The sequence below is a fragment of the Athene noctua genome, chromosome 4, assembly GCF_965140245.1.
Source record: "Athene noctua chromosome 4, bAthNoc1.hap1.1, whole genome shotgun sequence".
In the NCBI taxonomy this organism is placed as follows: domain Eukaryota; kingdom Metazoa; phylum Chordata; class Aves; order Strigiformes; family Strigidae; genus Athene; species Athene noctua.
The window spans coordinates 48,430,463-48,455,800 of NC_134040.1; the positions used below are offsets into that span (position 1 = coordinate 48,430,463).

Genomic DNA, 25,338 nt, shown 5'->3' on the forward strand with positions numbered 1-25,338 from the left:
GGAAGAGTTTAAGTTTATAAAAGAACTTTGAGCTTATCTTGCAGGTTTTTTAAATATTTTGAACTTTGGAATTTAAATTTACTTCTTTTTAAAACAAAACAAAACAAAACAAAACACAATAAACTAAATACAGAAGAGGGCTAAATGATAGATTTTCCATGCAAGTGGTATGGGCTTTGTGGACTCACGGAGAATTATGATGGTTCAGTTGGCAAGTGGTGACTAACTCAAGAGTTATACCTCTGGGCAGAAGACTTCATACTTCTTAAAAGAATAATCTGAACTGTTAACATAGAATTGATTCAATTGTTCTTACTGTTAAAGGTGACTGAAAATATTGGGAAGGACAAATTATAGAATAAGTAATAAAGCTTCCTTTTGTTTTGTTTTGTTTTTTTTAATCCAGATTTTAAAAGTGCTTTACAAACTTGAAGTGCTATCTATTTTAAAGATGGAGCTTTCTTTTTATATTTTATTTTAAATCTGTTGTAATCGTTCTTTTAAATATACATACCTGACTACCTGGACACTTTGCAGTAAGGATTGAGCTTTTTAACTTTCTTTTAACATCTCATGCTAAATTATTGACTTTTAAGAGTTTTATATGTTTTATTTATTTTTTAAATATGAAAAAAAAAAAAAGAGAATAGCATCCCTAACAGTGGGGAAAATGTACAGAAGAGCTCCTTTCTAATTAATTGATATTTAAACATGCTTAACCTGCATGTTATTTGCCTTCAAAAGTTACTATGGGCTTATTTCAAACTTATTGTAGGCTCGTCCTTATTTTTCTAATAAATTGATTTTTTTTTTCTTGTCAACATATTAAGTTAGATTTGCAATGTAGAAATCAAAAAATCAAATGCTTAGATCTCACTGAGTGAGTATATTTGCTCTATGTTTCTGTATTTATTTTTTTAATAATTCTGCATGTAGAGGCTCACATTTTGCATTTCAGCTGTTTTTTCCCTTATTATAGAATTGCTAGAGCAGAAGAACTCTGTGTGTTTGCCTTAGTCTCTACTACTGAATTAGTGCCTACTTTATCATTATTTGACTTTGGAAATCTCTTTAACTTTCTGAGAAAATAAAAGTAAATAATGTGCCTTTATATTTTACATCATGTTTCTCTATCGATGCTCTTGTATTTCCTTTTTTCATTATTGTAGCATTTAAGCTGACAGCTGTGTCCAGGATATTTTGATGTTTCCTTAACATTCATACCAAATACAATTTCTGCTGTTGTCTTATTCTTGCAGCCAGTGGTTCTCTGATTTAGATTTCCTCTTGATTCATGAAAAGGCCCCATACAAATGCTGTTTATATTTTCTGAAAAAAATTATGTCACTGAGCAATCTGATTATGGTTATTGCTTGGTTTTGCCTTTTTTTGTGTGTGTGTTTTTCTTTACACTTCAGGTCTGTGTTTGGTGAGTCGCTGGGCAGTTTGTGTGTGAAAACCTGGTGCTCTGTTCCTCTTGAACAGTGCTTTGACATTTCTTTCCTAGTATCCTTTCTGCTGGAGCTGCATGGTAGTGCTTGTTTCACAAATACAGATTTGCTTGGTTCTAACACATGAAATTCAGTGGATAATGACAATGTGTCACTCCCTCCCTTATTTCTTGAAGTTGTCCTAATTTAAAATTTGGTGCAGAAGCTAAACAGCTATAATTTTGCATTCAAATTCGTTCCTCTTTCTCGATGACCTCTCTGTTGACATCAATTATTGAAGTCTTATTGAAGTTTTTACTGATTACGCCTAAAACATTTGGATGGATGAAATGAATTACCAAAAAAAATAGTGCTCATTAATTGAGGACAATTACTAAGTTGTGAAGATCTGTCAGGAAAGCTGGAGACTTAATGTATCTCTTCTATTACAATTTGATATGATTTAATATATGAGTTTGCTTTCCACATATATGTAAAATAGGTCAGTCTGTCTTGCTTCACCCAGACTGGTGTGAGGTTGACTTTAAGGAGCTGGTTGTGAATGTTTCAGACCCAGAAGTTGTCTGCCAAGCATCTCTCTGCTGTAAGGGTGCATGCTACACCTAAGACTTCAGACATAGGAGAGGATTAGGATTTTCCTGCCCAGCTCGTCCCTTTTATCCCCATACACTTTTAAACACAGTAGTCAAGAGTCACTGAGTATGTTAAATAAGCCTTTATATTTTCTGACTTCTATACAGACTGTGCTCTTCAGGCATTTTTGTGGCACTTCTTAGAGGTTAGCTTTGTTGCTGTTATTTATCTTCAGAGTTCCAGGCTTATGCTTTGCCAGAGTGTGACACATAGGTCTATATGTATAAACCTTTGGTATCCTGTTTTAAAGAAGGATTTAAGAAGTTTTAAAACTATCCAAGTTTTTAAGAACATTTTAGGTAAGAAGTGCAGCAGGAGGACATACATAGGAGTTGAATTGTTTGGTAACAGTTTACTTCAAACAAAACCAAACTCAACCCCTCTCATATCCCCCCCCCCCAATTACCTGCTCCAAATCCCAGCTTCCACAGCTTATCAATAAATTAGTCTTTGATATATTCCTCTAGCCATCATTACTTTTATAAGCACTATAGTATCCCAAAGGATTGGAATTGTTACTATTTGTCATTTTATTCATATCATTATCACACTTGGGAGGTTGTGCCTGTGATAGGGAGCTGATTGTTCAGTGAGCTGTGCAAGCAGGCTGCTGAAGCTGGCTGTCAGGTAATGAACACCGTCAATAGCAGGACAAACAGCACTCAAGATCACAGTTCAGTCTTTAATAGCAATCACTACTGGAATAACCAGGATATATAAGTAATTTTGTGACTTGAGTCACCAACCCGGTGGGAAGATGTCTAGGTTGTGGCCATTGCTCCCATCACAGCTCATGTTTTATGCAGGTAGTGTTGATGCTTTTCACATGAAGCAATCCTCAAAGCAGTGATACCTTGTCTTCCTGGACCACTGTGAATGCCCTGGACCACTGCTTGCATCTGCACCTACTGCTCTCACCTCGCTCATCCAGAGGGTCTCTCTGTCTTGTTTAACGAGCCATGTGCAAAGCACCTCCACAGCGGGCAGGCTGAAGCCAGAGAGGTCTTCAGGAAAGTTAGAGTTCTGTGAGATGGAGTTTTTTGGCAGCAGCAGAAGCCACTGGCCACCATTGCTGTCACACTATGCCACCCTGTCTCCCTTGTGCTGGCACAGCCATCTGTAGAATTTAGTTTTCCTGCTTTCAGGGTGACTCTGCTGATCTATGTTTAGATTAAATTCTCTAAAAGGAGTAGCACCCAGTGCTTGGTTGGAACGAGTGGAGCTGGAAGTGTACTTTCCACAGAGCCTGGTAACTACCTGCTTGGTTAAATGTGGCTGCATATCTTCCTGTTGCCCCTTGGACGATTTAGAAAGGGGAAGCTTCTAGATTGTGGTGTGCTTGAATGGGGAGCACTAGAAGAGAAAGGTGAAAATTGTGCTGAGGCCATTTGTGGAGTTGAGCACCAGCCAAAAGGAGGATGTCAGGATCACGCTACTGTAATTCAGGCACTGAAGGGGACAGGTTTTATAGTGTGTTTTTTCTTGAACCCTATTCTGACTCTTGGCCAATAGACTCTAATGTCAAACTGGTATTAGAGGAACGATGATTTAGTGACTTGGAAAGATAACTTAATTAACTGATGATATTATGAGAAAGAACAGATACCATAATAGATCTGTGAGAGTTACGTTACAAAACCAGATAACTTCTTCATTCTCGCTGTAGTATTTTGATGCCTAATACTCTTTTGTAGATTAAACTTTTTGTATTCTCTAAATGCTGATTATTCAAAACTGACTGTGCAGACTACTGTTTTTATGGGGTGGAAGGACAGTTAAGAATTTCCCCTTTCAGTTGTTAGGAGTGATCTCGAAAATAATGTGGATAATTAGGATTCCAGAGATAGCACAACCTGAATTACTTGTGTGACATTTGAAGTTTGAGTTCCTATGAAGGATTGGTGGTTATGATATCCTTGGATGTCAAATTGGAGCTAGTTACAATAATGCAAGAACATTTTACAGTTTCCTTCTAATTTTGAAAAATTATTTTTAGCTAATATTATAAAATTGAAGCTGTGGTGCTTTTCTGCTTCTTGACAAAAGCTCAATATTCCTAGCAGCCATAGAAATTATGCTGCAGAAAGTGAGAGTAAATGCGCTAGAAGTCTATTGGAATTACAGGATCACAGTAGACAGTAGCTGGCTATTTTTATTATCTCCAAGCCCAAGTTACCTCTATGTGTTTTATACTGCCTGACATAGATGTTTTAACATACATTAATACCTTCAGGTATTTCCAGTATGAATAATTTATGCACCCCCCCAACACTCTCATATGTATTATATAAAACAAGTACTATATTACTTAATCAAAATGCAACAGAAGTAGCTCTGTAAATGGTGGTGTTAGGATCAAATATTATAAAAGTGCACTACATTAAAAAAAATCTTAAGTAAAATGGAGCTTGACTCCAGAAGTGTTATTAGGGCTCGGTGGTGTACAAGTTCAGACCTACAGCCTGCTGCTCTACCCAAAGGTTAAAAATCAAATGGCTGGGAGAGGAGGAGCTAACAGATGGTATACCTGGACCTTATGTGTTCAGGGTATTTTCGGGTTAATGAATAATCAGCCTGAGAAAGAGGTTAGCCCTGCTGGGAAAGTAATAACTGCTGGTCATTAGTTACTGGAAGTTCCTGTAGCATTGTGTTGTGGTGGTAGCATGTAGTGGCAGGAATGCTGGAACTCTGTTGGGGTGGCTACCATGTGTCAAATGGTGTACCTGGTGCACTAGGTATCATTAAAACATTTAATGGGGAGGATTTAAGGCAACACTAGAGGTTCAGGTTGTTCTTATTTTGATTAATGTTGTAACACAGTTTATTGCTTGGAAATTACAGAACATGGCATGACTATTCCCTGTTCTCCCTAATAAATCGGCAGCTTGATTTTTCCAATGGAACTGCCTGTAATAGTCCATCAGAGAAGTGGTTGGATGCAGTAACCTAATTCAATATTATAAACAGCTTGAATGTAAAACCTTAATGGATCTAAATAAAGGCAGTATTATTTAAAAGTCCCATCAGATGATGGGGGGTTTTTTTTTTGCTACTGTAAATTGAATACACTGAACAATGTTAATCTTCATACTAAAAGCAACTCTCTTTCTTTCCTTTGTTGCAGATCACCAGAAACTGGAAAGAGAAGCTAGAATTTGTCGCCTCTTGAAGCATCCCAATATTGGTAGGAACTAATTAATTAATTGCTTTATACAGTAGATATGAATTTAGAAAATTGAAGGGAAATACAAATTAAGAAATTCAAATAGCAGGTCAGAGAAGCCAAGTGGAAATATCTTCAGGCAAGACTATTTCTTTATAATCTGGTGCTCCTTTCTAATTCTACTATGGGATGTAACATCCCAGCAGATCACCTAAAGCAACATGTATTCTTTTCATCTTCTTCGAGCTATTGCTCTGCCATCAATGAGCTATCTATGCCAGGTGTTTGGGGGTTTTTTTGAGCAGTGTGTAGGTGGAGTTATTTCCAGTACTGCTCATGACTTTAAGACCTGCAGGATTTCATTTAACAGCATATGTTGCAAAATTAGACAGACCTGTGTTGACAGAGTTAGTGTACCAGTGTTGATAGAGTTAGTGTTTTTACTGAGATGCTTATTTTGTCCTGGTTTATTTTGTGTTTGAGGTTTTGTTCTTCTGTAGAAAAGATAGGTAGATACAGAAAGCTCTGCTGCTTTCATTTCCAGAATTGTATGTTTTCTACTCAAGCATTTGTGGAAAGCAAAAAAGGATATTTGAGGGGGTGGGGTGTTTCTGTGTCCTTGCTTTAGAAACAGATAAGGACCTTTATCTTTAAGGAGTTATATCTCATTTTTTCAGACACTGCATTGTACACCAAGGGTATCACTCACAAGAATATTTGCTGTACCTGAGACTTCTGTGGTAGGGTGGGATTTTCATGTCCCTCTTATGCCTCTGTCCCCATGTTTGTTCTTAAAAGTTGTGATCAGAAAAACTAGTAATCTCACTGAATGTTTTAAATGAACACGTATGCTTGGTACTCCAAAAGCATTTGGCAGTCTGCTTGCTCTTCCTTCCAGTTAGTTTTTCTCCTGTTCATTTTCAACTAACAAGTACTGGTCTTCATGACTTTTTTAGACTAATTGTTTCATGCCTGGGAAAGAATCAGCTCCTTCCTTTTAGTAATAATCAGAAATTGAAAACAAATGCACTACAGTTCAAAATGAAATGCTGAATCTCTGAAAAAGATCTCTTATGCAGTCTCAAAAGCACAGAGATTTCACAATCAAATTTGGTTAAAGAGTAATGTTATCTGTGCTATTTTATCCCAGCCAAAATTTTTGCATTGTAAAGTGATGCAAGACAAGGGAATGTACAATTTGTTGTGGGGAGGAGGTGCAGCTCTTCTGCACTTAGGGAAAACAGTGGTTACACATACAGTGCTAGTCTGACTCTAGAGTCATTTACCTGTGGCTTGCTGTAACTAGAGAATATTTGTGAGTTTGAACAAGCCAGGGAAGGTGAATGAAAAACAGTAATAAACTGATGAAGTGGAAGAGCTGAAGTGCACAGAACGCAGTTGGAACAAGTGTCTAAATTGATTTCATGCAATTGCGGGTCTTCAGCTCATTGAGTAGCTTGGACCAATATTAGGATGTAGTCCACATCCTCTGTGGCAGGCAGCTGTTCCACATAAAGTGTATTTGTGAACATATGACTTGTTAAGCAAACAGGCGTTGACGGCTTTGGTGACAGGCAGGTAGGGTTCTGTAAATCAGCACAAATTCCATGCACTGCTACCTGCACCAGGGTGCACAGTTCAGTCAAAGGATTATAGACAAATTCTTCTACTCCTGTTTCAAAGAAGATGCCATGTTCTAGATCTATCCGAGAGGAGATTTTCGTGACTTGAAATTAACATGCCAGGGTTTGGCAGCTGTCCTTATGTTCTGTCGCTGTTCAGTTTCTACTGTCAGCTGTTCTGCCAGCCCTGCCTATGTATCTGCCTCAAAAAAAGCTCTTCCAATTAATGTGGTTACAACAGTTCCTTGTTTGCATAATTGCTGGAGCGAAGGCCACTTTGTATCTGGTTTCTCTCTTGGAGGAGGATCATAAATGTGGTCTGAAAATGAGAAACCATTCTTGTAAAGTTAGAAAGGTAACTCTTTCCTAAAGTCGTAATTCTAGGCCTTTGAGGTGCTATCACATAAGCTGTTGGACTGAAGAGGTTCATGTTTTCATGCTGAGCTGGCTGTCCAGTCTACACCTCGGCCATGTACATACCCTCTCCTTTGCCCTGGGGCTGCCCACAGAAGCTGCTGATCTGCAACTCAGCCTTGGCAGTGGTTTGCTCCCACCCCTTCTCCTGCAGTCATGCCCTCAGCCAGCTAAATGTTAACCCTACAATCATTCTAGGTACATACTGCCTGTACCCAATTGAATCTCTTATTCTTGGGTCACTGTCACATTCCTTTTCTAAAAAAGTCATATCGAGTGGGTAATAATACTACATCAGACTAGAAAGCACTAATAGTGAAAAAGAAAATATACCAGAGTAAGGTATCTCAGCTGTAACAGCGGAGATTATATGTATTTTATATGTCTCAAAATGGTAAAGGTTAACCCTTGGAACAAATTTTACTTGCGCTACGTGTATGACAAAGCGTATGCATGTTTAAAAATATTAGCAAGTCCATGAATATAAAATTCCCTTCATCTATATCTTCTCCTGAAATTACTGCCATGGATAAATTTCTAATAGCACAGAAAATAATAGATTTTTTGAAAAGGAACTTGTTGTGTTAATAATAAGTATGTATAATTTAAGATAATTAAGAAAAAAAAAATTAAAAATATTTTGCAATCTCTATAGGAAAGCAGAGATCTGGTTTGATTGGACAGTTTCTCAAAGGTGATCTCAGTGGTTTTCTTTATTTTCCTCCAGTGTAGTTTCTTTTAGTTACTTGACTTTTTGAACTGCACATTCATTGCAGGGCAGCAGATTTCTGAAGTTAGAATTCAATAATCCTTTCATTTTTCTTTCAGCCCTATTCTTCTTTATTCTTCCTAGTTAGCTTGATTAAATATCCCTTCTAAAAGTGACTTAGTAAAGGTGTCAGTTTCAGGTTATCTTTATTTCTAAAATAATACCTATATAATAGGACTCATTTTTAGAGTGTTATATGGTCTCTTTGGTTAATTATCTTTCAAGTCTTAAGACTGTATCAGATACTTTAGGGTGAAAACCCCTTTTTAGGTACCTTTTTCATACTTCCCTTCTAGTCAGAGTAAAGCAGCACACCTGTGATGAATCTTATTTTCAGATTTCAGCCTGTGAGTAAACACAGTGTAGTTTTCATATGGGCAAGATTTTTTCTTTAGATAAATGGAGTTTAAAAAAATATCTAAATTACTAGAAATATTTTCCAGTTATCTTTCAGAGAAAATAGAGAATTATCAAAAACTTTTACAGATCACTGGTTTTGTATTGCCAAGGTAGGTGTCCAATTAGTACCTAACTAGAAAAATATTTAGTATTTAGTTATTTCATCAGGATAAGAAAGAACTCCTGACTAAACTTCTTAACAACTGACATTTACTATTTCTAGCTTCCCAGCAATACCACTTTTATATCCATCTCAAATCTGATTTGATGGTGGTTTTATTTAATGGGTGCCATTATGCAGTTAGTAAATCTTAAGATGACATTTTACAAAGACTTTCAATTTTAGTCTGTATTCATATGCACTAAACTTCAGAAGTTCCCCTGGTATTGGCAGAGGAGTCTTAAAATTGGATGTGTCTTAATTATTTTTTTTAATGTAGAATTTGAACAAAAGATTTGGAAAAGCACAGCATATGGGGATAAAATAAAAGACTAAATCAGAATGCATTCTTTCAAAAGGATAAAACTCTGAAATTTAGAAATTAAGGAGACACACATAAAAATATTTTCATTTCAGTTCTTGATTTGAATCTCTGAATAGTCACTGTAAAATGTTAAACACAAAAAACCTGAGAGGAAACAAACATGTTTTCTGCTGCCTTTTTGGAAGTATTTATGACATCAGATTATTATTTCAGGATTCAACATATCCACCAAGTGTTCACAAATAAAGTATGTATTGAGGGAGCTTAATTCTTGTTAGGCATTTCTACTGAAAGAATGATTTTGAACTATAGTAAAATAGCAAGTTCTGAATTCATGTATGAAAATTTAAATCACTGATGGTTATTCTCACTAGAAAAGTGTCATGAAGGGAAGCTACCTAAATCAAAATCCATCTATCTGATGCTTCAAAATCCTTACAAACTGAAGAAATCCATGATAATAATTCTGATACACAGATGTTGTGTTGCTTAGCATGGATACGTATATTTACACATAGCTAACCCTATAGGAGCATATGGTCATTTGAAAAATGTTTTTTAGGTGGAGAAAATTTTTTTTTTTAGAAACAGATCATGCTAAGTATACTTGATATCCTTTTAATGAAGTAATGAATCTACTAGCATCAACTGCCTTCTGTAAGGCATTTTTTCTACCACTGTATTATGTGCTAATTCTTTTATTATGGAGAATCAGCATATTCTTTATTAGGGATATTAGGAAAACAGGTAGTAACAATAAAAATGTAATGTGGTAGTTCTCATATGATGGGATTATCTATGGCAGAGTTCTAAAGAAGTCTCATGCAATATTTTTATCAACAGATGTAACAAAAAAAATTGAAATGGTATCAGTTCGATATGGTGGGACTAAGGAGCCTTGCTGCCAACAGATGTGGCTCACATATCTAAGAACAAAGACTGTACGTCAGTCTTAAGAGAAACGCCTGAATCTTGGAAAAGAGTGACTTTGAAAAGCCTGTGATGACAGGAAAGAACTAATTGAACATAAATCTCATTGGGATGCTGTAACACCCAGGGGAAATACCATTCTCAGATGCATGGAATTAACAATTAGAAAGAGGAAAAGAGTATTTATTTTGTATCTGCCAACAAAAGTCATTTCTAGAGTACTGTGCTGAGCTTTAACATCCACATGTCAATAAGTACGATCTAGGTAAAGGGGGTGATTTGAAGAAGTCTACCAAGATAACCAGAAAATATTATTTATCAAGAAAAAGGCAAAAATAAACATGACTATAGTGATGAAGTTAAACACAGGAGTTAGTTTTTTGGCAATGAAGGTATGAGAATAGCTTAGGGGTGTGATGCTTTCTGACATGAAGTGTGGATTCTTTTTTTAAGCTTTATACTAAGAACGGTGTATTATTATAATATTATAAGATTTTTGTACTCCTGGTATTCAGAACTATGTACAGGACATTGGGAAATGAATATTGTTGAAGAAAGACTGAAAGGTAATGATTCTGTTTCTGTAGTGCTTAGAAAGCTGGACAGTCTTTAATGGTTATGTTTATATCCAACACAGAAGTGTCATGGAAATCTTCACTGAAGAAAAAACTTTCACTTCATGTACAAGTATAGCTCCAGGATAACTCTGAAGTTGAGTATCTCTGTCCAGACACTGCTTTGCATATAACTAATACAGGTTTTGAGCATCTCTTTATTTTACTCATTTTTTTTATTTGAAGGAACCCATGATCTCTTCTACTCTATCCAGCTATGTAGTCATGATGCCTAATGAATGGTGTAGGAAAAATGCCTAAAAGGAAAGTGCATTAGAAATAGTATTGCCTGTTCTTTTTCAAATCTCCATTTCCCACTTAAGTAATGGATATATGAAGGTTTGTTTAAAAAATACAGGATTTCTTCATCCTTTTCACCTACTAGTACTCCTTAGCAGTACTCATTGCTTATATTGTGATTTCTGCTTCTTCTCAGGTCAGTTCTTTGCATCAAAGTAGTTGTAGTAGAAAGGGAGCCCAGCTGAATTTTGTGTGAGAATTAAAATGATGCAAAATGCATTAGCTGAACTGTCAGGCCTTGAGAGAAAACTTCATGGGGGCTTTCTTCCTGATTAGTCTTTGGCAATACTGGTATTTTCTCCTTTTCCAGCATTTCTTGAGTAATCTGGCCTGATGCTTCTCTTATATTGTGGTAGGGAATTTCTAGACTAACATAGCTCAAGTTCCTTTAGTAACAGAGCTCCAACAGTTTGTGCTGGGCTGCAGTAGTTTGTACCTTAGTCTGACCTTCAGCATTGCTGTATTTCTCAGGTGCTTACCATGATGAGATGACTGTAACAACATCAATGTGGATAGGTTTTCTTTTTTATTTATTACAGCTTGCTAACATAAGAGAGTTTAAAATGAAAGATGTAAATGTGGGTTAAGCCTTACTGTTTGGAGAAACTAGTGCTTTTTCTCTGTAAGATTACATATCAAGTTATATTAAAAGCTTGCTTCCTTTACTGAGCAAATAGCCATGAAGGATTTGTCATCTTGTGTAACTATGACTTTTACAGTTACATGTACTAACACTTCCAATTTTTAAATTTAGAAATTTGGAAAGAAAATTTGTAAGGAAAATAATTATCTCTTCACCAAGAAATCCACTGTTATTGTCTCATTTTCTGGTCTTTATCTTCTTTTGGCAGTCCTCTTTTACCTTTAGGTAAAGTTGTATTTTAGCACACGGATTTCTAGTATAACAATCCACATATTTTTATGGTGTAACACTGTTGCACCATCTTATTATTACTTCTGATGTTGATTTAGAGCCTGCTCTAGTGATTTTGATTTTTGAGGTCCCAGCAGATGATAAAAACTGCATTAGCCTGAGTATGCAAATCCTGGCCCACTCTGGAGAACTGCTGATTCAAACCTGGTAAAAATGTGGGATTTTTTTTCCAGGTTGAGTTTCCTCTTGCAGGGTTTGTGCTGAGTTTGGGTAGTATTTTTCTAAATCAGAGTTACACTGTCTCTGTAGCTACTGGAAAGGCTTCTGCTGTCTTTACATTCCCACTTGTCAAAAGCTGTGTACAGCAAAATGATATGTGTAGTATAGTAGAATCATGTAAATAACCAGAGTCTCCTCGTTTTCACATGACAGTGCGAACATGTCTGGCTTCATTACAGCACATTGTTCGCTGCCTGCTGCTGCTTCCTCTCTTTGCTTTATGGATAGTGTATAAAATACAGCAAGCAGACAGGCTCTCTTAGCCAACTACATCAGGCTCAAATCTGACTCTGATGAATCTTCATCCCTTCCTGAAAGGCCAGTGCAGATTTTACTGGCATGTGGCAGCCTTCAGGTGATAAATGAAGTCCTTTTGGCAACAGGACAGGTTGTCCCTGGATGGCTTTGTAAGTCAGGATATTTAGAGGTAAGTAGGACTGCCAAGCAGAAACAGTGCCATGTCAGCTCTAATAGGCCTGAGCCAGTTGTGCAGATCTGCTTGTGTAGCCTCGGTCTACATAAGCAACTCATCACCAACTAGCATGAGTTGCGGTGCTCTAGAGACTAGAAAAGTCTTTGTTCTAAGAACTGTAGCTGGACCAGCATATAGGAATATGGAGCAGCATCTTTCCGAGGAAGGGTGGCTTTGCAGCAGGTCAAGAGGCAGGCTAGATGCAGGACAGTCTGGGACACCAGGGAAAAGGACAAATGACTAAACTGATTTCATAAATATGTTGGTGTATATTTGCAGTCTGCTCTGGTTTCCATACTTTGAACTGGGAACTTCTCATAAATTGCTGAGGAAATTGATAGCACCCAAACTTGGCAATGTTCAGCTTACTTATTCAGGAGCATATGCTTTTGCCTGAAGGAAAAGCAGAAAAGCTTGCATTTGGGGGTTTTCTCATCTCTCCCCACAGTAACACAAAATGTGAGCACAGAAGTTGTTAATTCCTTCATGTGGGGGGAAAAATAAGAAACTTCATATTGTCTTGTCCTTTTTGGACAGGGGGTAGTTAAAGCTATGTGGGTTTTCTGTGAGCTTTATGGAGGACAGTGTGTCCTTTATGTTTTATATTCACCAAGACTGTGCATGGGACTTCACATAAATTCACAAGAATCTGAAGAGAAACACTATTAATATGCAGCAAATGTGGATTTAGTAAATCCTTTCTGAATTTGATTTGACTTACTGTGGCAAAGTTAAGAGTAGCTCAGCTGGCATTAGTTAAGTTACTGTATAAACCAAATACAGAATAAAAATCAGGCCTGTTCAGGTTTGGTGGATGTAGTTCTTTAGCACAATATTTTTCCTGAGCTTAATTTCAGTTTTCACTCTTTACATCCAAAATATATTAATACAGACTTAAAAGGTAATAACACAGTTCTTTCCTGATGCACTGAAAATCAAACAAATCCTCAACTGTATAAATTTATGCTCAATAAACATGGTCCTCAGGAACATATTAACTATATCTATGCATATAAATATCTATATAGTTTTATATAGATATAGATATGCTTTTGGTTACCTCACAAAGAAACTGGAAATCAGTGGGACTGATCCATGTAGAGGATCTCACTTCCTGTAATTATTTTTATTGTTTAGATGAGCTGATCATTTCAACAATTTTAAATCTCATCCATTCTGTTGATTTAATTAAATTTGTAATTTTAATGATGAATAAGGTGAACCATGGTCCTTGAGAGAATTAAAATAAAACATCAAGAAACCAAATAAACCAGTGATATAACATGATTTCATACTTAATGTAAAAGCCAATTTAATGAGTATTATAAAATAACAGATTCAGTGTTTAAACTCAGCTGTGGCTACAGCCTGTAGGTGAATAGTGAAGGGCAACAACAGAATACAGAAGCTGGTTTTATAGTAACTATTTGTGAAATAAAATGACTGAATTAATTTGTGAAATTAAAGGTACAAGACTGAAGCCGGCAAGATCATGCAAGGAAGGCATCATGTATTCTGTTGCACCTGGCTTTTTTGCAGTCATTCTCAGCAGTGTTTTTTATTACTCTGCATTTGATTTTTTTTGATTGTTGAAGATGTGAATGTATGGTTGATGTTTAAGATGAAGAAATGGAAAGTTTTAAATTCCAGTGTTGTAAAAATTTGATGGGGAAGGATTTTCTGTAGAGCCCTAAAAGTAAGTGAAATATCAAAAAACCCACCATAGTTAAAGACTGTAAGTTTTTTAGTGCTTATCAATGTGTCAGTAATTTCAACATGTAACACATTAAGCATCAGATACTGTGGTCTGAGTGAGAAAACAAAGAAGTGTTAAGGCAGCTTTACTAGGTGTTAAAGCTTTTGTCTCTGTTGCTACAGCATAATCCTTTTATTCTGGTAAAAGTGTCATTGAATCTTCTGGGTTACTGTGGAGCATAAAAATGTCTTTTACTATAGACAATGACACTACTCTTTACCACAGTAAGTTAATTCTCTTTCCTTTTAATGGAGGACAAGATTATTCTAGCTCAAGTGAAGCATTGCTGGTTGTAATATCCTTGATAACTGTAGCAACATCCACAATATACCAAGAAAATGAGGTTTCACTAAGATTTGCCAGAAATTTTGTCACTTTTTGCCTCAGAAAGTATATGCATAATTTGCACTAAAATAGGTAATGATAAAATATAAATCAAGTGTGAACCAGACCTTGAAGGATTTTCCTTGCCTCCTTATAGCTGGTTTTGTACATTTTCTTAAATGCGTGAAAATTCTTTTCATAGTGTGTCCAGATTCTTCTAAACATTTTTTCTTTCCATAAAGTCAGTTATGCTTGTGTAGCCAGTTACTGTAAATGTAAAATAGAGTAATCCACAGAAACGGGAAGTGGAATTTAAACAGCTCTCTTGAGGAACATGCTGCAGGGGGTGAGTGCTAGAATGGCTGCTACACTTCCCATTTGTATTTTGATCTGGTTTTCGGTTTTACTTTCTATATATGCTTTCTGGAAGGAATAGTTTTATAATTGCATTGCAGACTTCAAGAACAATATAAATAAGCTAGATTAAAATGAATTGCTCTCTTTTTACACACAAAAGATGAATCTTTGAGAACTTTTTTGTTTGTTTGAAAGCTTTGTTTATTATGAATCTGCAACCACGTGTTATGCATACGGATAGACATCATGACTCCCAGCTAAACCACAAATATGTAATTTTCCTCTGGACCCTTTCCTCCAAAAACATCGATCTCTACTACTTAAGCTAAAGTAACCTTTTTCTTTCAGTAAAGCTAGCACAGACATTTTTAGAGCGTTTTTAGGAGATATTGTAAGTTCTGTTCCCTTTGCTTTGTGCAGACGACATTGTTGATGGTTTAATATGTGAATTTTGCACTGGTTCTTGGATCAACACTCAAATGTTGGGAAAAAGTATTGTGAACCTCTTCCCTGAGTTCAGAGAAAAAAACCCAAAACAAACCCAAAATGAAAAAATGTTACAGTATATTTATAGTGTGGATAGGTGTCACTGTTTGGATGGCATTAGTGCAACTCCTGTATGGGTGGTAAAATTGTTGTTGGGTACTTTCCATTATAAACCCAGCTCCAGCCTTGACATTTGTGGCTGTGGGCTGAACCCACTCTGTGGGACACTTTTGTATCGGCCTTTTCCCATTCCCAAGAGAAAAGAGAATTATCATCCAGACAGCATTTGTTTCCCAGGCAGCCTGAATCTGCCCATTTGGAGTGTTTGGCATCTTAACCCAAGAAAGGTGGGCTGTTACCCTTCCCCGCAGAGAGGAATTGATACGTGCCTGCTTCTGGAAAGGGTGTCTCCAAGGAGAAGGTGTTTGGCTTTTTGTACCATCTCAGAGCTGAATCCCACCCTTACCCCTCCTCTCTGCTGTCTCAACTTCAGTTCCCTGTGATGTACAGAAAAGGATAGATTCAGAGATGGGGATCAGAAAGAGGGAAAGGAGGAAGGGTGACATGACCAGTGGTGAGGAGGAAGCACTTGAGTGAGGGAATGGGGAAAGGCTGGGGATCTAATCTGGGAGCAGCAAAAGGAAGGTCTCCTGTCTTTGGACGATGAATCATGTTTTGACTTAAGTGACCATTAAATCAGGAGCGGCTCTTTGGGAGCTTGCTGTGGAGCTTAGGAATGTCTTTTCTCTTTTTCCAAAGATGAAACAAACCCAGGAAGCTCATTAGGTGAGGCAATCCTCAGAACTACTTCATCTGCCCAGACATCTTACTTTACTTACATACCCTGCCTCCTGAAAAAAAAAAAAGCATTGTGCAGGTTGGAAGGGATCTCTGGAGGTTATCCAGTCCCAACCCCCAGCTCAAGCCATGTCCAGTAAAATTAGGTTACTGAGGGCCTGTCCTGCTGAGTTTGGATAATGTCCAGGAAGGAGGTTTGCACAGCCACTCCGGGCCCCACTCCAGTGTTTGACCACCTTCCTGTCAACATAAATAAATAAATAAAAGTGTCTTTATGCCTAGCTGGGATTTTCTGTACTCCAGCATGTGTCTGTTGCCTCTTGTCTTGCTGTTTGCACCCTGGAGAAGACGGTCTCTGCCATCTTGACAGTCTCCCTGCTGGTAGCTAATGGCAGGAGTGAGATGCATTCCAGCCTTCCTGTCTTATGGATGACCCAGCCCCTCCTCATGTGTCACCTCATGTAGACCCCTAAGCATGGTGGTGGCTGGCTATGGGAGAGTGCCCGAGAGAAATGATAGCTAGCAACAAATTAAGCTATCCTAATAAGTACTTAGACTGGGCCAAAATAAAAAGTTAATGTCAGAGGTTACTTCAGAAGCACAAGATATGATGTAAGTCAGGGTATGGTCTGTTTTCATGCTCATAATTTTAGATCTGAGCATTGCATTAGTCTGATCTTAAGATTCTTTCCTGGGCAAGATGTTGCAGAAGAAAATAGTTTAGGGCAAGGAGCAAGACATTCACAATGTTTCATTCTTTAAAATATTTCCTGCTGATCAGCAAACAGGGTACTGGAAGGAAAAGTGCACTGAATAAAGCTGTATCCCTGTTAGAATGTTTATTCTTTTCTTAAGAGTACATCTGCTTTCCTGTTTAAATATTATGACATAAATTATTAATGAAAGTGTAATTTGACTAAGAACTGTAAACAGGGCTTGACTTTTTGGAATGCAATTTTTAATTGCTTGTAAGGTGTGCATTTGGAAGTATGTTTTGGAGGCTGAACTTGTCTATGGCATATCACATGCAGAAATCCCTTTTCCTCTTGCTTTTTGCATGTCATGCATCTTTGCATCTCTACCAACAGAATGCTCATTGGATATTATATATTCAGAAAAGTGCATGGAAAATCTGGTTACTTACTAAAAATGCAAAATTTCACATATAAGATAATGAAAAAAGCACAGTGAAACTGTGTAGTGCTGTGACACCAGGAGGCTGGCTGAACATCAGTCCATGACTCTTCTCTATTAGCAACGTAGACCTAGGGTGTGTCTGTCTAGGTGTCTGTCTATGCGAATGCACCTAATGAGTAGTGACAGTACAAATTATCCCTGTATCATGTTCTGGAGAAGTCACGAGAGAGGAAAAATCACAGTACAGTTTTTTCCTTGCTCAGATTGTGGTAGCTGTGGTGATTTCAGTGATGACTGCAACTGCCTACTAGAGCCATGTTGGCCAGGACATCTCACAAAAATCACCAAAAACTTCTAGATTTTGAAAGAGCTTCTTTTCTACGTCTGTGTCTTCTGAAGAGGATTCTCTTGTAAACTATTTACCACAGCAAAATTTTTTTTTCTGTTAAATATATCTTTAAATAGCCGCAGGTCTGGCCACATCAGGACTCAGGACTGCTTAGCCTAGCATGTCCATAGCTCTGGTGGGGTGTTACCCTTTACTGTCCCCCTGCATGGCAGTGGTGTGCCAATGGCCGGTGCCAGTCTGACTAATCTTCCCCTTGTGCTCGAGGGTAAGGGGACAGAATCGATCAGTTCCAGTTGACAGCTGTCCCCCTAACCATCTTGTAGCTGGTGTTTCAGGTGTCCTTTAGGATTTTCCTCACTCATTCAAATGTTTGTCTTTAAAATGTCACAGATTCACTTTTCATCATGATGGGAGGCTGTTGTGTTGCTCTGTTCTTGGAAGTATCTGTCAAAGCCATGGCATGCCAAAAGATGCTAGCTGGGCTGACTGGCCTCTCGGCTTCTCACGTGCTGCAACCTAGCGCAGAACAAATGCTTTTACACCACAAATACCACTAAGCTCCATCATTGGCAATGGATAAATACCTTGTAATTGCTCAGTTCAGTCTGGATTTTTTGCAGATTTCTGCACTGAAGATTTACTCGCACAAAACTGCTGATCCAGGACCTTTCTCCAGTTGATAGGGATGTAATGATACCTCTCTCCTCCCAGTCACCTTCCAAATTTGGAAGTTCTTTTTTTAGTGGCTTCACTAGAGTGTTAGTATTCTCATGGACTGCCCATGGGTATGTGCTTCTAATTTTAGCTTGTCCTCTAGATGTCTGTCTCCTTTAAATACATCCAACTTCTCATTACAGCCACACTGGGCCAAACATGGCACTCTGCTCCTCATATATGCATATTGAAGATGTTCTGATATTTTATTGTAATCAAATCCAGAGCTTCTGCTTGTGTGCTGCACAGAGTGAACAGCACTCATGTATCAGCAATTGTATCATCCAAGTAGTGCTTTTTAATTAATTTATTTGCTGTGCATTTATTTACCAGGTGACTTTGAGAGTTATTTAATTGTATTCCATCAATTTGTACTTGGTCTAGTATTGATGGTGTTATTGCTAGGATTATGTTGAATTTGACTGTGCAGTCTTGCTGGAAATAATTGGTTGATGATCTAAAGTCATAACTGCAGCTGGATGGCTTGCAGCTATCTTCTGTAGGATATATATTTTGAGAGTTACTTGATGTGCTAAATAAGAGGAGTATTTAGAGAGATGCTTCAACTGCAACTAGTAGTCTGGTTTTGTAAATCCAGACTAGCTTCCAGCTCTCTGTTGCAGCTTCTCTTCCATCCAAGTTTATGTGGGTTTTCACTGAGCTAATTACAGTCTTACAAATGGCCCCATGGGACAGGACAAACTCTCTAATTTCCATGTATTGTGAGACTGTGATTAAAAGACAATGGCAGTTTCTCATCATAAGCCTCAAGTTTGTCATCCATTAAGTTAATATGCATTCCCTGCTTTTTGTAAAACAAACCCTTTCAATCATTTGGGATCATCATTCACTTATAAACTTGCATGTTAGAAAAATGATAGTAATTTATAGTTGTCTTCAGTTGTGGTAGCGTGACTTACTGTGATAGTTAATTGATAGAGGGGGAAGCCACATTCTCTCAGAAAATAATACAGATGGTTTTGAGCCCAGCCCAGTGGATAGAGATGGAGTAGGATTATTATGGAAACAGCCTGTCTTGGTATAGTATTATGAATCTGTCAGTCTTATACTCTGTTAAGTTACTGAGAGTTTCTACTGTTTATATGTTGTCTTGATTAATTGTAGAAGCATTTGGTTATCTAGGTTACGGCAACTGTGTTTGATGCTGTATGGATGTCAGCAGCCTCATACAGGTAGCTAGAAATAAAAGTCCAATTATGTAACCTTAATTTTTTTCCTTGAGACTTTTCAGTCTGCTTTTTCAGATTTGTAGTGAGTGTAAGAAACATACTACTTTGCATCTTCACTGTAACCTGTGGCATAGTATAAAGGTGCCTAGGCTTGCTTTTTGGTTTTGCTGTTGTGGAACAGCAGGTTAAATAAATCATGCTGATACAAATAAACTAATAGAGGTGCACACACCCACTTGTTTAAAGTCAGTTTTGATATCTCTACATCATGTTCCCATTTGCAGTAAAGACATGACCTAGGAAACATGTTGTAACTATAACAATTACAAATGAAAATATTTACTTGTAATTGTTGTGTGCTAAATCATGCCCTGCTAAGGGACAGGAAAGTAGCAGCAGAAATCCTTCTGCAAAGTCAATAATCTTTGGAAACATCTTGAACTAGTCAATGTTAGCTAAAAGCCTCCATTACTGGGCTGCTGGCTCTGCGGGAAGCTCTAGCCTGGCCGCTTGTTCAGAGGAGGTAAGGTCTTCCACCTACCATAGCCTATTGCCATTTTGTGTACTAACACAGCACAATGCTCAGTTAAAACAGGATAAATTAATAGTATAGTTTTATTATAATATTTAACAAAGAACCATCAACCTATTTGCTCCCTGACTGCATATGTTCAGGGAGCTTTCACTGCTTAGTAACCAATATATTGTCATGAGAAACTAATCGGGTCCTAATAAAACCTATGTAATTGCTCTTTCCACAATAGTTGCGGCTTTCTCAGGAAACTGATGAACAAAAAAATGTAGTCCCTACGTTTCCCCTGTTGCTACCATAAAGAAGTTCTTGCATAAGGAATGGGTAATCTCAAGTCTGAGGGGACATCTGACTTTTATGTACCACAAACTGCAATAGTATGCATTGCTGCAGTGGGGTGCATGGAGCTGATCTCTGTGTTGTTCTTATTGCTCACATTCAGGAGATTCAGGACTGATGTTTGTGAAAGAGGACACCAAGGACAGAGATGTGCCTATAATTGCGTTTATGTCAGTTGCATCCATTTTAGGTCTTTTTCCTCAAGGCTGGTAACACAGAATTTAAGGACCTGATACTGTGAAACTGGCTTTAGCCTTATTTTCAAGCATAGATATTAAAAAAGCTATCAAAAACATGGAGAAGTTAAATTTACAGTGGTACCGTGTAACATAAGACAGTAGTAGGTTCACTCTCCAAAATATAGAATGTGCAATGATACTAAGGAAAAAAAATGGTTCCTTTTGCCTTGGTTCACTTGAAATATGTTATTTTAATTCACATTTTTTGAATGAAAACGTCATTTTAATAGAATTGTTTAGACAGGCTTTATCATCTCCAAAGAAAAGGTATAGCCATATATAACTATATGATGAAGCAGTCCACAGAACTGAAAGATTTAGCCAAGCAGTTTTAAGTAGCAAGAAAATGTATGTAGAAAGACATACAAACAATTGCAAAACCAGAAAAGATAGAATGTTCTATTTGTATTTGATCCTTTGCTCATGTGAGACATGTAGGAATGGCTGCACTGGATTGGATTAAAAGCCAGTCTGTCTGTTGTCTGACAGTAGTTGTGGAGGCCTGGGAAAGACTGTGAAAGATGCATGTAGTGGTATTTCCCCTGAATGCTTCCTTGCTCTCAATAATGGCAGATTAACAGCTTCCTAAGGAAATGAAAGCTTGTATTTTAGAGCAGTGTGAGTCTCTTCCATGAAGTTGATTTTATTGTTCTAGAAATAACTTTTTTGCTGAAGCAGGTCCATGACCTGCAAATGCTGCCATCTCTTCAGAATATAGCATTTTCTGATCTCTGAGGAATACTGTGCGTTAGAATAATATACAGCGTAATCCAGAAATAATTTAGAGGTAATGTTGACTTGGTATCTTACGTTTTTTATTTATTTATGGTTTTAATTGGGAAAATACTCATATCACCATTTTAACACCATATTCTGATATTCAGTATTGCAATCAAAAGTTCCTAGAGTCTGTCTTAGTGCCTGGAGTAGAGGATAAGTGATTTATTTTGGTCTTGATAGCAAACTAAATACATAGTCATTAAATTCCAGATGCCCTCAGAAGGTGGTACCTATTGTGATTAAGTGAATTGGTGTGCATTGTTGGTGATCATACTACCATTTCACATGGATGTCAGACGACAGGTCCTGCGAGATTTTCCTTTCTCCCTCCATTTATAATGCTCAGGTCAGAAGCACACAGTCCATGCCTGGAGATGGGTCCATTACAAAGCATTTGCTCCAACGTTTCCTTGATGCTGGAAAGGGATGCTTCATGCTGGGCTCAGGGACCAGCTTCTTGGCTGAGGGAAATGAAGCTCAGGGTCCAGCTTCCCTGGATCAGCAGCCTACAGAGAGGTTTCTTCCCCTGGTTCAACTCCACGATTGGTAGTGGGATGTCACTGGGAGTTGAATGAGGCAATTCCAGCATGCTTGTGTTTTCTATCCCCTAGCACAGTAATATTTTAGCAGCAAAATTTGTTTTGGTTTTCTCTCCAAAAGCATGTTCTTGTTTGGGAAGTATTGTTGGAAATGGAAAGGTTCCAAAGTTTAGCCTCATGGAAATATGTTTCCCGTTCTGTTATAGCTGGAAATGAAATCTGCCGGGATTCCCTGATCATGAGTGTCAGGGATTTGTTTCCATAGGCATAATAAATCTTCCTTATTTACTTTAAAAAGCCAATTTGTGGAGCAGTTTTTTATGTCTAGGATGAATCATGTGATATACAACCAGATATCTGTGTACTTGAGTATCACATTAAAAGCTACTGTGGAAGATTATTTAATAGCCTTATGATCTACGGGTCGTTGTGACCTATTTTATTCAGAAATCAGAGGAGAGACCACTTTCATTAAGTTAGTGGGTCAGACTGCAATTGTATTTAGGTTCTGAGTTATTTTAGGGGGTTTTCAAAGATGTGAAGATCCCTGTTGTCATCTCCTTTGGCTCACTGCAGAGCTACAGCCTTGTGGAACTGTGTAAAGGGGGCAGGGGTGATAGGGGGATGTTGCCAGTTGTCCAAAGGCTCTGTTAGCTGTGGAACCCACTGGAATATTAGAATATAAAAGTACAACAAGAAAAATGAGTTTGCATGCAAAATTTCTTTTCTTTTTGTTTTTTTTTTTTCTCCCAACAGATTCAATCCATATGGAAAGGACTTGTGCAAATGTTTACATGTGTTTGTTTGTATGAGCATGTTTGTTACAGATTTTTGTTCTGCTCAGGTTCTTAAAGTGGTTAAGTGCCTTGGTACAATGAAGTGGAATACTTTTTGTGGTCATTATCATCACGGCTGGAGGAAATGAAATCCTTAATAATTAAGGTTTGCCTTACATTAAATAGCAAAAGACCAGCTTGCTGTTTGTGACATTACATGATCATTTATTAAATTCCTCACAAATGTAGTTTGTTTACAAACATGTTTTGTACCAAAGTTTATTGATCATATTCCACTAAAATGATTGGGACAGTCTTCTAAATGTGTTCAAGAAAATGTTTCAATTTCTTTTTTTTTCTCCATAATATGTCTACTTTACACAGAAAATGCCTGTTTTGTCAAAAATCTGAAACTACTTTCTTCAACAAAATCAATGTTTGTCTCTTAAATCAGTATTGTCTTTTGGTTTTGGACTTTTTTTTTTTTAATTTTTATAGACTGAAAATTATTTTTCAGTGTTATTAGTAGAATGGAAAATTCTATGTATCTTGACGGGGAGAAGTAGGCAGGAATGTCAAGTTTTCAGCGTTGGGGGGGGGCATATAATGTTTATTGTAGCTTCACTAATTCAGTTAAGGTAAATTTGCATGCAGTTTCTAACAGCAAGATGGCAATTTACAGTGCATTTAATATATTGACTTGCGGAAAAACTAACTCCACAACTGTTAAGTTGTAAAGTAGGTATGTTTATTCAGCGCCGGGCGCATGGGGGATCGCTCCTCCACAAGCATGCGCACCCCTTGCAGCTCTCGTCCAGCTTATATATTACAAAATAATGCATATTCATAGAATGCTTATACATAAACATAATATTTCCCCGCCTCCCCTCGCTTCTCATGGTAATTAGGTCTCCTCCTCTTGCGTCTGCGCGTTGAGCTCCTTTGGTGGTCGCAAATTCCTGGGCGAGGGTCGTACAGATGAAGTATCTCCTCTTCCTCGCTGATGAACTTTTTACCTTATTCTTCTGCGCAGCCTCAGTTGTTCCCTAGCTCCTAGCTAAACCACAAGGCCAATTAGTGTTAGGATTTGAGGTGATCTATTGCTGTTCTGTACTACTTCAAGGACAATAGGAAGCTTCTGTTTGAGCCAGAAGATAATATCTTAGCAACAGTCAGCCCCTGGTATGTCTTCACGTATAGCCCCCTCATCTTGGCGCAAGCTCTGCACCATCAAACTCAAATTCTTTAAATTCCCTATCTCAATATGCATCAGATTATAGAGCTGATTCTTCATCCCTGCTGCATTTCCACTGTGTTGCAAAGTAGATGTAATATAATGATCTGAAAGATAATCACTGGAAGAATAGATTCATGATGCAGTTATCTCCAGCTGCCAGAATGACCCGTTTTAAAACTTTTAAGGTCCTTGTTCTCCTAAAGCATTGAGAGACCAGAAAACAATGACTGTATATCTAAATACTACATTTTCAGTATTCCCCTTGGTCAACTCAATAGTTCAGATTAATTACAAATATTCTTTGTTAGGATAGTTGCATAGGAGTGGTCAGTGAATTCTAGTTGCATAGAAGAATTGGATTATTGCTTAGTTATTAAAAATATATATATATATGACATAAATAGCAGTAAAGATCATGTTTTGTATTTTCGTGCTTCTATAAGCTATCACAGTTCTAATGAACTTTCACATGAAGAATTTTACTAAATTACCTTTAATACACTCATCCCCTTTTGGTTTTACTTGATGGTCTTTACTCTGATAAACTAATGAATAAACTTTTAAGATTGGGGGGGAAAAAAAAAGCTAAAAATGAAGTTTTAGGAAATGTAGCTATAGTAATTGCTGCTACTGACTGAAAGAATTTGGCCTCAAGATGCCTTAAATACAGTGCTAATTGCTTTGAAAACATTGTCTAAAGCTGCTTAGTGCATGCTTTACTCCTTTATGAGAGGTTCTAATGGAGTAGGTGACATTTCTGTTACACTTCTTGAGTCATGCCACAGGATTACGATTTTCTGCTTTCCCTTTTGTTTAAAATATTTAAAGTAGAGTGACTTTGCTTTCATAAAAGGATGCCTTTAAATACCTTGGGGGCTCATCCTCATGAAAGGGGAGCGGTCATTTTATGAATTGTTTATATTTCTGTGTTTAATGTGTTTTAAGAGAGGAAAGTCAAGAAGGGAGGCTGTGCCCTGCGCAATGATTACAACCCCCAATATCCCATTTGGTAGACACGTAGGTCCTACATATTATTTATATAGATGTTTGCTATGTTGGCCAGTACTGTAAAGATGAAAAGGGACAGCCTAATTTTGACAATTAGGCAATTCTATCTGGGGTTTTATTTTCTTGTGATGCATCTAGAGTCTAGCTGAAAGCTTTCTTCTACCACATTAACATTTGGCAAAATTATCTATCAAAAAGATACAGAACTGTATCTTTCCAGCTGGGATTAATGGACTCTTTTGGTTGTCTAATTAGGACGCTAGACTTCGTGCGTTTTCATTTGGTTTTTCATTTGATCTTTTCCATCACTTCAGTTTCTTGAATTGCTGAAATTCTGTACATCACTTCATAATGAATGTTGGCAATCGATGA

General features: G+C 37.4%; 1 protein-coding gene across 39 annotated transcripts in view; it reads left to right on the forward strand.

Moving 5' to 3' along the window:
- The window catches only part of CAMK2D (calcium/calmodulin dependent protein kinase II delta), a 165,432-nt gene that overhangs the window by 62,637 nt on the left and 77,457 nt on the right, over positions 1-25,338 (forward strand). For all 39 annotated transcript variants that reach the window (XM_074905178.1, XM_074905180.1, XM_074905183.1 and 36 more), the window contains one exon: positions 5,209-5,268. In XM_074905178.1, the coding sequence (XP_074761279.1) occupies positions 5,209-5,268 (60 nt within the window). The remainder of the gene's footprint in view (positions 1-5,208; positions 5,269-25,338) is intronic.